The sequence below is a fragment of the Geotrypetes seraphini genome, chromosome 13 (assembly GCF_902459505.1).
Source record: "Geotrypetes seraphini chromosome 13, aGeoSer1.1, whole genome shotgun sequence".
Taxonomy (NCBI): domain Eukaryota; kingdom Metazoa; phylum Chordata; class Amphibia; order Gymnophiona; family Dermophiidae; genus Geotrypetes; species Geotrypetes seraphini.
This window is the reverse complement of record NC_047096.1, coordinates 64,018,549-64,036,644: the sequence shown is the minus strand read 5'-3', so window position 1 is coordinate 64,036,644 and position 18,096 is coordinate 64,018,549. Positions and strand designations below refer to the sequence as shown.

Sequence of the window (18,096 nt, the reverse complement as noted above, 5' to 3'; positions counted from 1 at the left end):
CCGTCGGCTTCATTGTCATGTCCACCATTACCCCCAAGTCCCTTTCTTGGGTACTCTCATTTAATAACGTCCCTCCCATCGTATAGTTGTACCTCGGGTTTCTGTTTCCCACATGTAATACTTTACATTTCTCAACGTTGAACTTCATCTGCCATCTCGTCGCCCATTCCCCTAGTTTGTTCAAGTCCCTTTACAATTCATCGCAGTCCTCTTTAGTCTGAGCTCCACTAAATAGTTTGGTGTCGTCCACAAATTTATTATCTCACACTTCGTCCCTGTTTCTAGATCATTTATGAATATATTAAATAGCAGCGGCCCGAGCACCGAGCCCTGCGGGACCAAACTCGTGACCCTCCTCCAGTCCGAAAAGTGGCCCTTCACTCCTACCCTCCGTTTCCATACCCGCCAACCAGTTTCTGATCCATCTATGTACGTCTCCTTCCACCCCATGGTTCTTCAGTTTCCGGAGTAGGCGTTCATGGGGCACCTTGTCAAAGGCTTTTTGGAAATCTAGATATATGATATCTATGGGGTCTCCTTTGTCCATCCGTTTGTTAATTCCTTTGAAGAAATGCAATAAGTTCGTTAGGCACGATCTCCCCTTGCAGAAACCATGTTGGCTGGTTATCAGAAGTTCGTGTCTTTCAAAATGTTCATCGATGTTTTCTTTTATCAATGCTTCCACCATTTTCCCCGGAACTGAGGTCAGACTCACCGGTCTGTAGTTTCCCGGATCACCTCTTGATCCCTTTTTAAAGATGGGCTCACGCCTGTTTTTAGGGATAGATTGCAAATTTGCTGCAGTAGTTCCTTCAGAACCCTTGGATGGATTCCGTCTGGACCCGGGGATTTGTCAGTTTTTAGTTTTTCTATCTGCCTGCGTACATCTTCAAGGCTCACTTCCATGGATGTTAATTTTTCTGCTTGATTTCCATTGAAGAACTGCTCAGGTTGCATTGAAGAATTGCTCAGGTTTTCTTCCTTTTAATAACATTATTAAGGCCCTCGACATTCAGTGATATATTAAATGTCATTGAAAAGTGTGCCAATAATGACAAGAATTATCCATAGCAGTAATCACAATGGTTCTAGGGTATTTTCCTCCGGTGTCAACTCTGTGCAGGAATAGCAAAATAGAGCTGCAGTCATGCTACCACTCCCCATGCAGGGAAAACATCTCACAAAAAAAACAAACAACCTAACACATTGTGGGTTAGAGAGGAGAAAAGGAAAACCAACCAGCACAAGTCAGTCTCCCCACAGCGTCGGAAAAGAGGAACTAGTTAAGAACATCAATAGTGGATAATCATCGTAAAAGTGGCAAAACAGGAACATAGAAAAGTAATGAACATAGGTACTATCAGGGAAAAGTAGCATGTATACATTAATAACAGGTCTGTGCCAGCATATAATTTTAACTCAGCAACATCAAGCATTATGTCCAATCAAAAACATAATATATAGGCAATGAGTGTGAGTAGAAACCACACTCCAAAAGCTGTTATAATAGAGTTTGCAAATTTGCACATTAAGGACATCAAAAGCAATTAATCATCACAGGGATGACTAAGAAGAAACATGTAAGGAATATACCTAGACACAGTCATAAAAAAGTAAGATGAATGTTTCAATAACATATCTGCACTAGCATATAATTTTAGTACAGTAATATCAAGCAGTAAGGCTATCAGAAGCAAGATATATAAGCAATGCATGTAAGAAAGAAAAAAGAAAAAAACCCAAAGGAACACACTCCAGTGTCTACAAAAGGAGCATAGTGAAACAGAAGTTTTATAACAGGACTTGCAAACTTGTGTAGGTAACCAAAGGCTGACTGCAGAGAAAAACCACAGCATAAGAGAAAAACCTCCTAGAGAAAACAGATAAGTATAAGTATAATATGAGATAATTAAAAAAAGGAGGTAGGGAGGGGAAGAAAGCCCAGTCACAAAGCAATTAACCAAAAGGCAAAAAACATAGATATAGCATAGGGATAAAAGTAAGTAGTAGGTGAGTGGTATGTTATAGCAGGAAAGCATAAGAGGGAATTGATTGAAGATATGATTGAAGTCTACAAAATCCTGAGTGCTGTACAACAAGTGGATCAATTTTTCACTCCGTCAAAAATTACAAAGACTAGGGGACACTCGATGAAGTTATAGGGAAATACTTTTAAAACCAATAGGAGGAAAAAAAATTTCACTCAGAGAATAGTTAAGCTCTGGAACGCATTGCCAGAGGTTGTGGTAAGAGCGGATAGAGTAGCTGGTTTTAAGAAAGGTTTGGACAAGTTTCTGGAGGAAAAGTCCATAGTCTGTTATTGAGAAAGACATGAGGGAAGCCATTGTTTGCCCTGTATCAGTAGCATGGAATATTGCTACATCTTGGGTGACCTAGATTGGCCACCGTGAGAACGGGCTACTGGGCTTGATGGACCATTGGTCTGACCCAGTAAGGCTATAATTACGTTCTTATGACTCTGACATATTGATCATTCCTTTTTAGATCTTTTCTGCTTCTTTCTTACCCTTCTCTTTTAACTTTTCAGCAACCTCTCAAATTTCCATCTTCTCTTCCATTTCCCATCTCATTCTTTCCTCAGCACTCCATTCCCTTTCACCTTCAATGTACCCCCATTACTATATTTCTACCCTGCCCCATCAGGAGAGGGTGGCTAGGATTTGACCCTAAAATGGACTTATTAGGTTTTTGTGTGACACCCTTCAATTAAGTTTGAAGTTTTAATTTCATTAAAAAAGCCTATAAGTGAGACTTTCTAAGCAGTGCGCAATATTAAAAACCATAAATGAAAAAAGAAAAGAACACCATTATAATATAGGAAAGATAAAACAAAAAAGAGGGAGAAAAAGAAAGAAGCCACATCTTAAATAACAGCTAAAAGTCAGTCGCCAAAGTCGGCACGGCCTTCAACCAGTCTACTCCAGCTGAGCTAGTTCAGGGAAAAAAAGAGTCAGTAAATAAAGTTTTTAAAATTAGCCTTGACATTTGTTAAGGACTGTTAAATTTTGAGGTGGGTAGGTAAGGTGTTCCATAAAGTAAGACCAGCGACATTAAAAATCCTAGTACAGACAAAATCATAACTAAATTGCCAAAATGAAGGGACAGCTACAGTGGTAAGCTTGCTTGGGAAGACCAGAGGGCATTGGAGGGACAGTACGGAATAATAGCTCAGAAAGTATATAGTAGGTTTCTAGAACTTTGTACATTGTTGTCAGGATTGCAAGAGTGACCAGTGGATGGCTGGTAGTCGGATAAGCAAAGCCTCAATGGAACGAGAGAAAGGGTTACCCCTCCACTCAGAAGCAGGGCATTGAGGTTAAAGGTACCTGGCATGCTGTGATCGTGCTGTTCCACAGTACAATCTTCTCAGGCTGAAGAATGACTTCCTGATAGACTAGCTCTGCAGGACACTGTACAAGAGCCTGTGAATGGGTACAAAAAAATCAAGGCAGAAATGAGAAAGGTGATCTCTCTATCAAGGGAATGATTCAGTCATACCATTTTAAAAAAGGGGTTTTCCTCTGGAGTCCCAAGTAACCTATGAATTGTGGATGAGCCTTAAAGAGCAGAACTATGCGCTGCTCAAGAACAACTTGGTCCTCAGGGATTGATGGAGTTCTGGCCACCAGCTTGACTCAACCATTTGAAAAACTGTGCTCGCTGCCTGTTAGAGGTGTGATACACCCCTAAGTAATTAGGGGTGTATCACAGTTTTAAAAATGTCCCCGTTTAAAAAAAAATAATTGTATGCCATACAAACCAGAAACACAAAAATAGAAGATTTCTCAGGTCATTGCTGAATATACTGCAGCTCACTAATGTAAACAAAGAATAACTAAGTGTGGGGCTAGACAGATTCCAAACACATGTGGATAGAAACTTCACCCATCCTCAACAGAATCTGACCCATACTTGCTAGGATCCATTCCTTCCCCATCTGTATCCATGGGAGCTGATGCAATTATTTACTGATTTTCTAAGGATTTGCTCATTCGTGTTTACATATTTTTATTTTGTTTTACAAATTTATGTATGTAATACCATGTAAACTGTTTAGGCTTTAGTCGGTACAGAAATTCTTAAAATAAATAAATAAATACTCGTACACAGCCTCCTGCGTTTTCTTTTGGATGTTTGAATGTTCCAAACCTCAGTCTGGCGTTCCAGCTGCTTCTCTCCACACATTTGACACCTCATTCTGCAGTCGGAGATTTTTGACTACACTCCTGTGGGACTCCCACCACAATTTCTTCCATCTCCCCCAGGGGTTCCATGGGATTCCCACAATCACCATTTCTGTGCATGCAAAATCTCCCCAACACTGAAACCTGTGAGACAGTCTATATAAACACCCCCCTCCCCCAACATACAGGACATCATGGCTCCCCCTCGTCTTACTTTTAAGATAAAGGTCTTGCCATGGAAAGGTACTTCTATGGTGTAAACTTTATCTCCGACATCCTAAGCCAAAAAAATACAAAAATATTAATACAGACCAGGACATCCCTCACTCTCTTGTAACATAACTGCATGCCAATAGCTTCCCTCCCCCACCCCCATGCCTAAGCTAACCATTCCTCTACTAGGCTCAGAATTCAGAAAAATTACCGACACAGACCTCTTTGTGGTTTACAATAATGGTCTCTACTGTCTCCTTATCCTCAGAGTAGGTCCTGAGAACTCCTGCCAGTCTTCTCCCCAAAGTGATTTCTTTTGATATGAGTATTATTGGCACTTATATTCTTTGGAATTTATTCCTTTTCTTTTGTCTCCTTATCGCCCCATAAAATGGACTACTTTAGTGTTGCCATTATTCTTAAGAACTGTTTAGTTAAAATTATGTAAATTTTTGTCTATCTTGTAACTTTAAAAAAATTAATATAATAAAAAAAAGAATAAAGAAAGCCTTACATTACTCTTCTCGAATTTCCAGTTTGCTTCTTGGGCTAGGATCTGATCTAATACTTCCATGGCTTCCTTTCCCTGTTGGATGTATTCCTTCTCCTGGAACAAAGCACAATTCTTTACTCTTGTATGCAATAAACACTTGTCAGTGGCTAGCAGTACTGTGAAGTTGTGGGTAGGGCTGAGCAGATATGGGTGGCTATGGTTATAAACAAAATAATTTGGTTAAATTGCTAGGTTTGTTATGACTTCCTGTGACTGGATATTTGGAAAAATTTATTGTGCCTGGTAGAGATATAGCAGCGGATTTTAGTGTATTAGTGGCTGATTATGTTTCTGAAGCCTTGTTACCGCTGCAAAAGTTAATAAAAACCTCAAAATTTTAAGAGAACAAGCATTCTGTTTATAAAGTGGTAACTCCTCTAGTGCTATCGCATAAAGCTTCCCCATTTCTGAGTAAGAGAGCACCAAACCTAAGTAGGTTACCACTTTATAAACAGAATGCTTGTTCTCTTAAAATTTTGAGGTTTTTATTAACTTTTGCAGCGGTAACAAGGCTTCAGAAACATAATCAGCCACTAATACACTAAAATCCGCTGCTATATCTCTACCAGGCACAATAAATTTTTCCAAATATCCAGTCACAGGAAGTCATAACAAACCTAGCAATTTAACCAAATTATTTTGTTTATAACCATAGCCACCCATATCTGCTCAGCCCTACCCACAACTTCACAGATAAGATTCCAGGGGGTAAGATAAGAGTCAAAAGCTTAATACAGAGTTTCAAGTTTACCTGAGCACTGAGCATTTTTCTTCCTATCCCCTCATCATCAGATTCATTATCCGAGCCTAAAACCATTGCAAAAATCAGAATGTTATGGGCCAGACAAATGGAAAGTGTTATCAATGTAAGGTATACAACAGAGAATGCAACTCACCTGCAAAGGATTCTGGGGGAGAGTAGAACTGTCCATCAGAGAGTGCTCTGGGATACAGGATAGATGGGTGAATGGCTGCAGCCTGTGCAGCCAGATACCCTACAAAGAAAAGGGTAACAGCATTACCTCCTTGTATAGTATCACCAAAGGCAGGTCTTCCCATGGAAAGGCTGTAATGCTTCAGCACGCTGTAGGAGATATCAGGTGAGATAAGATAACACCATCAAATGTATTTGAAACTTAAAATAAATCAGCAAGGGCTATTTCGCTGGCTATGCTGCTGTTGTGTGCAGGACCTGGGTTTAATTTTCAAATAAGATATTTGACTTCCTGAACCAGGCAAGGCTGAGGATGCTGTGGAGGGTCGCAGTGATTTGCTTAAAGATGACGTGACAACATCAAGTGACTAAGGGCTCCTGTTACAAAGGTGCGCTAGCGTTTTTAACACACGCACCGGAGTAGCGCGCTAGCCAAAAATCTACCGCCTGCTCAAAAGGAGGCGGTAGCGGCTAGCGCACACAGCAATTTAGCGTGCGCTATTCCACAGGTTAAGGCCCTAGCGCACCTTTGTAAAAGGAGCCCTAAATTTAGAGCCTATAAGTATAAGATCCCAGAAAGAGTCCTGATCTATAGTTCCTCCTCCAATGCCAAAGCTGAGAACTATTGCTGCGGTGATTGGACTTAGTAAGCTAGGACAGATCTGGAAAAAAATCCCCCTCCTAATTGTTAATGAAAACTCCTTTTAATTGAGCTGGAAGCCCAAAAGAGCAGAAGGAAATAGCTAAGCAAAGAATAATATCTGTCAGCTCTCTGCAGCATCTTATGATGATCACTATTAAGAGAATCTCTAGATAAAATTTTGCAGTAAGTTACAACTTCAGGATCATTCAGGTCAGAATAGACAGTGCAACTCATGGCCCTGTACATCACAAGAAATCACAACACTGGGGACACACTGAAGGTGCCACATGTGTACAGCAATCCCTCCCACACTACCACTCACATCTCTCTTCCTCAGTCTCCTGAGGTAAGACCTTAAAATCCAGGAACCATGTTTCCAGCCACGCAAGAACGAAGGACACAATGGGAAGGAGGTAGCCAAATGCTCCTTTGGACAGAAGCTGGAGAAATAAATACACAAAGTGTCCATAAACATTGACTAGGATTACAATCAGCCATAGTCATAATAACATAATAGATGACAGTAGATAAAGACCTATATGGTCCATCCAGTCTGCCCAACAAGATAGACTGATAGCATAAGGTATGATGTGATACCACATATGCTTACTTGATCGTGATTGTCCATGCCATTTTCAGGGCACAAACCAAAGAAATCTGCCCAGCTCTAGCCTTGTTCTCCAACTACTGAAGCTATCATCAAAGCCCCACTCCAGCCCATCCAAGCCACAATCAGATCTGCTTGGAACTGGCCTATCTGAAGCTAAATCTGACCAGCCAACATCAGGGCCAGCATTGTCTTTGCCATCTAATGACTGCTAAGCTTCTTTGGTCCTATGGCTTCCATACAGGATTCCTTTGTGTTTATTCCATGTATCTTTTTAATTCTGTTACCATTTTCATCTCTACCAATGGAGGGCATTCCAGGAATCTACAACCCTCTCTGTGAAAAAGCACTTCCTGACATTATTCCTGAGTCGGCCCACCTGAAATCTAAATTCATGTCTTCTAGTTTTACCACCTTCCCTTCTCTGGAAAAGGTTTGTTTGTATATTGGTATATTAGACAATTGTATATGTAGCCCTTACATCATAGGCCTCTAACCCTGAAAACCACAATTCAATTCCCGATGCCCACTAATCTGTCCATGGGAAAATTCCCAATCTCCCTGGGGTCCAGGCTTTGGGGCAGTATTATTTCTTTGTTTCCCACTGGGTAAATGCCTCACTATAGTACTGCCAATTCCAAGGCACTACAAGGTTAAGCAAACTTTGAGTACTCAGCTAAGTATATGCCTAATGCTGACATTCCATTAAGTTTCAATACCAACCACCTCTCCTCCCTCCCACTGTCACTGCCACTGCCAGAACGTGGCTGCACTCCAGTGCCCTTTGCCACAGTAACTATTTCTTTAATCTCTTTTTAGAGCAGAGAGCTAAAAAGGCATATTCTAGAGGTTTGGGTTGTTTTTTTTTACGAAATCTCATTTTTGAAATATTTGAAACATCAAATTCAGAGGCAAACCTCCAAAATCCATTCAGTCTAAAAGCTTACAAACTATTTCAGTAAATAATATAGAAAGCACTCACCTCAGACATAATCACTTTCACAATAAGGAAGACACTGCTCACCAGAGTTGTGATCTGTAAACCAGAAATGGCCAATGAGGTACAAGCAAGTACAACTCAGTGATACTGCCTCAATCTGAGCGACTCAGCATACCCACAACCATGAGGTTGTGTATGTGGTGAGAGGAGTCATTAAGACTGAGATCACCCTGCTGACAGAAACGTAAGGGGAAGGCCCTTGATTTCAATTAATAAACAAGTTTAAGCTAATCCTGCTATGGAAGTAAACAGAAAAGGTACTTACTGCTATAACCCACCAATGACGAAGTCGTAAAACTGCATATCCCAGTAGCAGGACAAAAAAGCGGAAAAATGCCAGGAGCTTAGTAACATGTAGAGAAAAAGAAAGAGTAGAACAGGTAGATGTGAATCGCTTGTTTACTCTTTCCAAGAACACAAGAACTAGACAGCATGAAATAAAGCTACTAAGTCATAAATTTAAAACAAATTGGAGAAAATATTTCTTCAAAGAGAAATTAAACTCTGATATTTTTGCAAAAGAATGTGATAAAAGCAGTTAGCTTAAGTTTGGATAATTTCTTAAAGATGGACTTGAGAAAATCCACGGTTTATTTCTAGGATAAGCAGCATAAAATCTGTTTTACTGTTTTTGGATCTTGTCAGGTACTTGTGACCCCCTTTGCCACTGTTGGAAACAGGATATTGGGTTTGATGGCCTTTTGGTCTGTCCCAGCATAGTAATGCTTATGTTCTTTTGTAATCAAAATTGAAAAAGTCTGACAATATGATATCCTGTAGTACTTACAAATATATCAAAAAAGGAAGTTGTAAACTTGTATTCAATTACTTCATTTTTCAGGTTCTTCTCAATGCCACTGTTCGTCTGTTGGGACATAAAAGCAGAAAGTGTAAGCAGACAGAAATAATTCTCTAGAATTGCTTCAAAATTATGCTTAGGCTGAAAAGAATGCCCCAGGCTGGTTTTGGTAAAATAATTTATTCTACAAAATGAGTGCACATAAAAAGTATGCTATACATCTGATGCTCCCTGCCTCCTACTCAGGAGGGAGAGGGGGAGATCACAGTCCCCTTCAACTTAGAAACAGAAAACCATGCCAGGAATCCACAGGGGCTGAGCCAGTTGATCATATACGGATTTGCAAAGCAAACCTTTTTCACATCCAAAAGCCTCTGGACTTCACTCAACCCCCAACATACACCCACCAGAAGCAAGAAACACTGTCAGGCCAGTTCTCAGCCTTATTTATTTTTAAAATATATATACCATCTAGATGTACACAGTTTACATATAAAACATGCATAACACAAAATCAACATTACAAAAACTTCACAGCAATGAAAGGGGTGAGGATAAAATGAGGATCCTGTAGACCTGACGGATCCTATGGATCCAAAGTGCATTGCCTTAAAAAGAAAGCGCCCGTGGTGTGGGGTCCATAGTGATCCTCATATTAACTCCCACAGATCTCATGGATCCCACTCACCCCATGGATCATCCTCTTACCCCCTTCCCATGAACCCCACAGATCCAGCAAATTGGTATCTGAATCCGCATGAGGGGGGGGGGGGTAAAATGAGACTCTCTGAGGTCTGCAGGGGTGAGTTATAGTTACAGTTATTTTATTTGCTATACTGCAATTTTTAACAAAAAAAAAAGTTAAGCCAAAGTGGTGTACAAGAATAAAAATAATGGGTTAATATTAAAAAAGACAAACATGGCAGGGGCACCAAGACAAGTGAACAAACTGAACACAAATAAGTTGACAGAGGAAAGTATGGCTTACAGTGCTTATAGGGGAAAAAAAACCCAAGAAGGAAAATAAGGGTAAGAAGAGGGAAAAGCATCAAAGTATTCATGTTTACTTGAAGGCCTTGAGAGATTTTTCTGACCTTAAATAAAGTGGTAGAGAGTTCCAGGAGCCATAACTGAAAAACTAGAATCCCGATTAATATCCAGAAACATAAAGAATGGCACAGACAGTAGATGTTAGGAGGAAGATCAAAGATTAGACAAGGAAGCCCGGAAGACTGGATCCGGAAGGTAAGGACGTTATATTTGAATGGTACCATGTAAGCAATCGGGAGCAGTTTTGAGTAAAGGGGTGATATGAGAGAGAGGATAAAACGAGGATCCCGCAGATCCAAAACACCCCCCCTGAAAAAGTAAACTGCCGTGGTGTGGGATCTGCAGGAATCATCGTTTTAACTCCCGTGGACTTCACAGATCCCACTCACCCCACAGCTCCTCCTCATTTTAACTCCCGTGGACTTCACAGGTCCCACTCACCCCACAGATCCTCCTCGTTTTAACTCCCACGGATCCTGGTCACAGAAAACATCAACTATGATCTTTTGTTCAACACAATATAAGCCAAACCTTCCAAGTTTTAGATTGAAAGGTACCACTCAGTTGTATTCCTCCTCAATTAAGATCCTTGGTGTTGTTATAGACAATTCATTATCATTTCACTTGCACATCTTTAATGTTTTTTCCTCCTTACAGCTTTGTCAGCTTCGTTCTGTTAGGTTGCTGCTAAACCAAAACTCACTTAGGATTCTTCTACATTCTCTGGTTATATCGAGGCTATATTATTGTAATTCTCTATTAATTGGATTTCCTCAGTTTCCTCAACTTCGCCGTCTTCAGGTCATACAAAATACGGCACTCTGGCTTCTCTATCATCATTCAAAATATGATCAATTCACGGGGAGGGGTAAAACACGGACCTCGCAGATCCTTAAAAATCTTCATTTATTGATAGCTGAGGTTTCATATTTCATGTGTGCAGGTCCGCATTTTAGCCCCTCATTCCACCGTTGTATCTGTTGCCGTTTCTAACCCCACAGATCTTCTCTCTCCCTATGCTGTGTTGAACAAAAGATCATAGTTGATGTTTTCTGTGACCAGGATCCATGAGGTCCGTGGGAGTTAAAACGAGGAGGATCTGTGGGGTGAGTGAGATTTGTGAAGTCCTCGGGAGTTAAAACGATGATTCCTGCAGACCCCACACCACGGCAGCTTACTTTTTCAGGGGGGGGTGTTTTGGATCCCGAGATCCTCGTTTTACCCTCTCCCGGGAAGGGGTAAAACGTGGACCTCGCAGATCCTTAAAAATCTTCATTTATTGACAGCCCCTCATTCCACTGCTGTATCTGTTGCCGTTTCTAACCCCACAGATCTTCTCTCTCCCTATGCTGTGTTGAACAAAAGATCATAGTTGATGTTTTCTGTGACCAGGATCCATGAGGTCCGTGGGAGTTAAAACGAGGAGGATCTGTGGGGTGAGTGAGATTTGTGAAGTCCACGGGAGTTAAAACGATGATTCCTGCAGACCCCACACCACGGCAGCTTACTTTTTCAGGGGGGGTGTTTTGGATCCCGAGATCCTCGTTTTACCCTCTCCCGGGAAGGGGTAAAACGTGGACCTCGCAGATCCTTAAAAATCTTCATTTATTGACAGCCCCTCATTCCACCGCTGTATCTGTTGCCGTTTCTAACCCCACGGATCTTCTCTCTCCCTATGCTGAGACTAAAAGTGGCAAAACTTTTGCCCTGAGATTCGTACCACTTTTAGTCTCAGCATAGGGAGGGAGAAGATCCGTGGGGTTAGAAACGGCAACAGATCCAGCGGTGGAGTGAGGGGCTAAAACGCGGACCTGCACACATGAAATATGAAACCTCAGCTGTCAATAAATGAAGATTTTTAAGGACCTGCGGTTCAGATCTGCGAGGTCCGTGTTTTACCCTTCCCCAACAGAAGCGTTGGGCGAACAAAGAGCAATCTAGAATTACATGAGGGCAGATAACAAGCAACTGGTGCACCATTGGGGCTGGACTGAACACCAGATTAGCTAGAGCTTGATCGGGCTGTGACTGAAGAGCCCCCCCTCCCCGATCACCTGGCCCCTTTCACCCGTTAGCGGACTCACATTCAGCTCAATGATCCAGAGCAGGGACACAAAGAGCAGGTCGAAGGTGACGAAGAGGCAGAAGGTGCGGCGCACATCCGAAATTAGCTTCCTCCGGGAAGCCGGGAGATAATGGGACGTAAAGGCCTGGCTGTGAGAGAGGGAGCTGATGGCTGTGAGGCTGCGCTCCAGGTCCCCCGGAGATTTACTCATCCTGCCTCCGGTTCCAGCGCTGCTTTGACAGCAGCCCCACTCGCCTCGCTTCCCTGTTCCCCGCCGCCACTTCCTTCTTCCGGGTTCGACAGGATCCGGAAACAAAACAGTCGACTCCGCCCATCGGGGGGGAGCAACTGTCTCGTGATGTTAGGGAGGAGCGAAAAAGGCACGAAGGCTTCCTTTTAGGTTCCGGCAAGTGGACAGTAGGAGAATGGGCACCAGGGAGAAGGCTCCGAACCCCCAACTCCTCAAGATCGCTCCTTGCCTCCAGTGCCTAAGTTTATTTTGCAGACGGGTTGATCGGGGCCCGGAATCACCCTAGTGCATGCAGGGACTTGTAGTCCCGCCTTTGTTAAATCAGGCCCTGACAAACCTGATCTGAAGAACTGCAGCCAGTTGCATGCAGCTCATTAGTAACCTGAATCATTATTGGAACAAAGATGATTGTAACAACATCAAATGTTATAATGTTTATTTTTTAAAAAAAAATATATTTTAATTGAGAATGGCAAACGGCCCATACAAAGAAGTACACACATCAAAATGGCAATACAGGAGGAACAGAAATAACAAGATGAAAGAACAAATAGGAAGTCTCCCCAAAGGGAAAAGAGAGGCCATGTGGATACATGTCAAGGTCCATCATAAGCAGAAACAGCAGATCACCCCTGCCTCACAAGTACAAAGCCAAACTAGGCCATCCGCCATAACTTTTTTCAAAACTGGGTTTACCCTCTAATCCACAATCAAACAATCTAATCCACACACCCCACTCCACACACACACACAACAGCCACACTACATCCACCACAACAGACATCCCAAGCATACCACCCATACAGAACCCACCCCCACCCACCCTTGGAGTACAGATAGGGAAGCAAAAACACCACAACCAAAGAGTCCAGGAGAGCAAACGCAAGGAGGTATACAGTTGGTCCTCATGGAGGAAAGAGGTCCAACAAGCTCCCCCTTAATGCAACAATGCCTCATGTCCAGTTTAGGAGATTTATCATAAGAATGAATCTCAAATTGTGCCATCTCTCTCAACTTGCCGCTCCATTGAGCAGTGAGTGGGGAGTCCTCAGACGCCCAGTAGGTCAGAATCAGTTTTCTCGTCACCAATGTGGCATTGTACAGGAATCCACATTGAGAGGGAGAGAGGCCTTGCCCCCATAGTAATCCCTGAAAGCCCAGAAAGAGGGTGCCATAATCCCACTCTATGGGTCTGTGGAGAACAGAATCAAGAAGGCCCGAGAGCTCCTACCAGAGAGAAATCTCAGTGCACTCCAGAAATGAGTGGAGATAGGTTCCAGGCTTGCATTTGCACTTGACACAAAGATCGCCACTCCACAACCCAATCTGTGCCCCTCTATGCCTAGTGAGATAAGCTCTATGTAATATTTTATACTGCATTTCTTGATAGTCTGCCGATTTAGAAAAGAAATAAAGGATCCGAAAACAGTCCAAAAATTGGGAATCTGAGATGCTGTGGATTCTGAAAACGGACACATTTCAATCAATAAATTGAAAATAAAATCTCTTTTCCTACCTTTGTTTTCTGGTGATTTTTATTTTTCTACTCATCTCTTTCCAGTCTCTGGTTGTACTTCCTTCTGTCTGGAACTCTGTTTCCAAGGCCTTCTTATCTATTTGCTGTTCTGCCCTACATCCATTTTTGGCATTAACTTTTAATATTTAACTTTCTTCCATTTTTCTGCTTCCTCCATGTCTTCCCTTTCCATCTATCCATGCACACTATCTCTTCCCTCTCTCTGCCCTTCCCCACCATCCACATGTGCCATCTTCTCCCCTATTCCCATCTATCTATAAACATTTCTTCCATCTCTCTTCCCTTCCCCATCCCTATGCACCATGTCCTCCCTCTCTCTCTCCCCTCCATCCCTATGTACCATCTCTTTCCCTCTCCTGTGGTCTGACATGTCTTCCCCCTTTCTCCCTCCTATGGTTTGGGATCTTTAGCCTCTCCTTCCCACAGTCTGGCATCTCTTCCCTCCCTCCCCTTTGTGGTCTAGCATCTCTCTGTCTGTCTTTCCCCTCCCCTGCCTTAGTCTGGAATTCCTCCCTCCTCCTTCCTTTCCCTGGTCTAACATCTCTCTCTTCTCCCCCCCCCTCCCCCTTTCCCCATCCAGTGGTCTGACATCTCTCTTCTTCCCTTCCCCCCTCCGGTGGTCTGGCATATTTCCTTCCCTTTTCTCCCCATCCCTGTGGTTCAGCATCTCTCTCATCCTCCTAATGCTATTTCCCCCCCCCCCCCAGGGATCCAGTGCTGCTGTAAGTCTTTGGGCCATCGGCAGCATGACTGAAGTAAACACACTGCCTTCTGCGACCCGGAAGCTTTCTTTCTGCTACTGCTTTCTGCCTGGGCCAGAAAACAGTAGCTCCTCCCCATCCTGCCTCCAGCCTCACCTCATCCCTGTTGTTGTTTTTTTCTATTAATAGTAGTACATCAAATACTGAATAAATAAATACAATAGCCTCTACCTGTTTCACCCCATTATAGCAACTGCTCAATTACCCCCATTATAGCAACTGCTCAATTACTTCACTAGCTGCTGGTTATGTTAGTTCTTAGACAGGAAAAGCCATTAAGGCAAATCACAAGAAAAAGACTCAAGAAACCAAATCTGCACAGAAGGAATTTTAAAAACACAACTGTTCTCACAAGTAATCTGAAGTGCAAATAAAAAAAGGCAGTGGCTCAAAGCTGCCCAAAAAGCTAGCAGTCTTTGCTTAGCCACATCAGAATATTCCAATCCTGCAAAAGAATAACAAGTTCCATTTCTTGCATCACCTCAGTGAACTGTAAAATTCTTTTCAATATGAGCTTTTACATACCCCTCCATATATGGGGTGTGAATTACCAGAATCCTACCTTACTCTGATATACTATTTCTTCTCTGTGAAGTTGAAGAAGAACCCATCAGCCCCTTAGAACCATAGGAAATAGTGTGGAAACAGAAAATCCTCTAGCTGGGATCTAGCTAGGTACTTGGAACCTGGGTTGGACACAGGATAGTGGGCTTAATGGACCTTCGGTCTGTCCCAGTATGGCAATTCTTATGTTCTTATACGAGGAGGAGAAATTAGTATGCTCTTCAAGAGTGCAAGATCAGCAAAAGGAAGCTTCCTATCCAAAATTTCTCAGGCAGTGTAAATAAATAAGTCCTGCTGCTGCTTCCGATGCAGGACCACTCTGCTGAGGCATGTGCTGTTGGCAGTGCCAGTCCTTTACCCCCCCCCCCCTCCCCCCAGACATCAATTTCTATTCTGGAGCAGAGGACTGACACAGCTGACTGTCACAGCACGTACTTCAGCAGAGGGGCCCCTGTGCAAACCCTTGCTGAAATCCAGACAAAATTAGAAAAATAAAAAAGCCTGATGGAGCGTTCAAAAAGAGGGCATGTCTGGGGAAACCAGGACAACTAGTAACCCTTTTATATATGTTTTATACAAATCATGAGAGAGTAAAAAGGTTATTTGTTAATTTATTAGGATTTATTTACTGCTTTTTATTTACTTACTAGCCTTTAAGCTCGTTACGTTAACGGGTGCTAGAATAGATGTGTGTGTCTGTCTTTCTCTTTCTCCTTGGCTGCTGTCTGTCTGTCTTTCTTTTTTTGCTGTCTTTATCCTTGGCCGCTGTATGTCTGTCTGTCTTTTTTTTGCTGTCTGTCTCCTTGGCCATTGTCTGTCTGTCTCTCTCTCTCTTCTTGGCCGCTGTATGTCTGTCTATCTTTCTTTCTGTCTCTCTCCTTGGCCACTGTCTGTATTTCTTTTTTTGCTGTCTCTCTTTTATGGCCGCTGTATGTCATAGAAACATAGAAATAGACGGCAGATAAGGGCCACGGCCCATCTAGTCTGCCCACCCTAATGACCCTCCCCTACCTTTGCCCTGTGAATAGATCCCATGTGTTGATCCCATTTGGCCTTAAAATCAGGCACGCTGCTGGCCTCAATCACCTGCAGTGGAAGACTATTCTAGCGATCAACCACCCTTTCAGTGAAAAAGAATTTCCTGGTGTCACCTCGCAGTTTCCCGCCCCTAATTTTCCACGGATGCCCTCTTGTTGCCGTGGGACCCTTAAAAAAGAAGATATCTTCCTCCGCCTCGATGCGGCCTGTGAGATACTTGAACGTCTCGATCATGTCTCCCCTCTCTCTGTGCTCCTCGAGCGAGTATAGCTGTAATTTGTCTAGCCGTTCTTCGTACGGGAGATCCTTGAGTCCCGAGACTATCCGGGTGGCCATTCTCTGAACCGACTCCAGTCTCAGCACATCCTTGCGATAATGCGGCCTCTGTCTGTCTTTTTTTGCTGTCTGTCTCCTTGGCCGCTGTCTGTCTGTCTCTTTTTTTTGTGTGTGTCTCTCTCTCCTTGTCTGCTGTCTTTCTTTAATCTCTCTCCATGGCCGCCTGTCCTATGTGTGTCTTTCACTCCCACCTACCTGTCTTTTAGTATGTGTGTCTCTCCTTGGCTGCTGTCTGTCTGTCTCTTTTTTTCTGTGTGTCTCTCTCTCCTTGTCTGCTGTCTTTCTTTCAATCTCTCCCTGGCCGCCTGTCCTGTGTGTGTCTTTCACTCCCACCTACCTGTCTTTCAGTGTGTGTGTCTTTATTTCTGTCAGTCTGTCAACATCCTGTCTGTTTTTTTTCTTTCAATCTCTATCCCTGGCCCCCTGTCCTTCTGTGTGTGTCTTTCACTCCCACCTACCTGTCTTTCAGTGTGTGTGTCTTTATTTCTGTCAGTCTGTCAACATCCTGTCTGTTTTTTTCTTTCAATCTCGCTCCCTGGCCCCCTGTCCTTCTGTGTGTGTCTTTCACTCCCACCTACCTGTCTTTCAGTGTGTGTGTCTTTATTTCTGTCAGTCTATCAATATCCTGTCTGCTTTTTTCTTTCAATCTCTCTCCCTAGCCCCCTGTCCTTCTGTGTGTGTCTTTCACTCCCACCTACCTGTCTTTCAGTGTGTGTGTCTTTATTTCTGTCAGTCTGTCAACATCCTGTCTGTTTTTTTCTTTCAATCTCTATCCCTGGCCCCCTGTCCTTCTGTGTGTGTCTTTCACTCCCACCTACCTGTCTTTCAGTGTGTGTGTCTTTATTTCTGTCAGTCTGTCAACGTCCTGTCTGTTTTTTTCTTTCAATCTCTCTCCCTGGCCCCCTGTCCTTCTGTGTGTGTCTTTCACTCCCACCTACCTGTCTTTCAGTGTGTGTGTCTTTATTTCTGTCAGTCTGTCAATGTCCCGTCTGTTTATTTTTCTTTCAATCTCTCTCCCTGGCCCCCTGGCCTTCTGTGTGTGTCTTTCACTCCCACCTACCTGTCTTTCAGTGTGTCAGTCTGTCAATGTCCCGTCTGGTTTTTTTTTTTTTTTTTTTAATCTCTTTCTGTCAATTATCGTGCCCCATCCTACCTTTTTTTTTTATCACGCTTTGTGTTGGGAAGGGTAACCGGCTGCTGGATTAGGTTAAACCGCCACTCGAAGCAAATCGTCATGCGCGCACGCGCTGAACGTTCGCCAGCGCCACATGCTTTGCAATTTCTCTGCCGGCCACGGAGCTACAGATGCACGGAGCCACAAAGATTGAAGTGCGCATGCGCGCTAAGGGTATTATTATATAGGATTTATTTCATTTTTTTTCTATCCCGTCCTCCCCAAAGAGCCCAGGATGGGATACAGGTCAACATACACAATATACAGTTAAGAGGTTACAATTTGCCATAGTTACAGTAAAAGTTTTCTTGAGGAAATTCAGCAAAGGTGGTATACATCAAAAATAATCTGGACGTAGGCAATAGAC

General features: G+C 42.9%; 1 protein-coding gene across 1 annotated transcript in view; it reads right to left on the bottom strand.

Moving 5' to 3' along the window:
- Window positions 1-12,437, bottom strand: part of STARD3 (StAR related lipid transfer domain containing 3) — a 31,571-nt gene extending 19,134 nt beyond the window's left edge. Inside the window, exons 1-10 of the mRNA XM_033918715.1 lie at window positions 12,089-12,437; window positions 8,943-9,020; window positions 8,421-8,498; window positions 8,138-8,191; window positions 6,871-6,988; window positions 5,868-5,966; window positions 5,723-5,778; window positions 4,933-5,025; window positions 4,420-4,482; window positions 3,348-3,443 (exon numbers count right to left, since the gene is read on the bottom strand). Coding sequence (XP_033774606.1) covers window positions 3,348-3,443; window positions 4,420-4,482; window positions 4,933-5,025; window positions 5,723-5,778; window positions 5,868-5,966; window positions 6,871-6,988; window positions 8,138-8,191; window positions 8,421-8,498; window positions 8,943-9,020; window positions 12,089-12,280 — 927 coding nt within the window. The 5' untranslated portion in view covers window positions 12,281-12,437. The remainder of the gene's footprint in view (window positions 1-3,347; window positions 3,444-4,419; window positions 4,483-4,932; window positions 5,026-5,722; window positions 5,779-5,867; window positions 5,967-6,870; window positions 6,989-8,137; window positions 8,192-8,420; window positions 8,499-8,942; window positions 9,021-12,088) is intronic.
- Window positions 12,438-18,096: the final 5,659 nt, after the last annotated feature.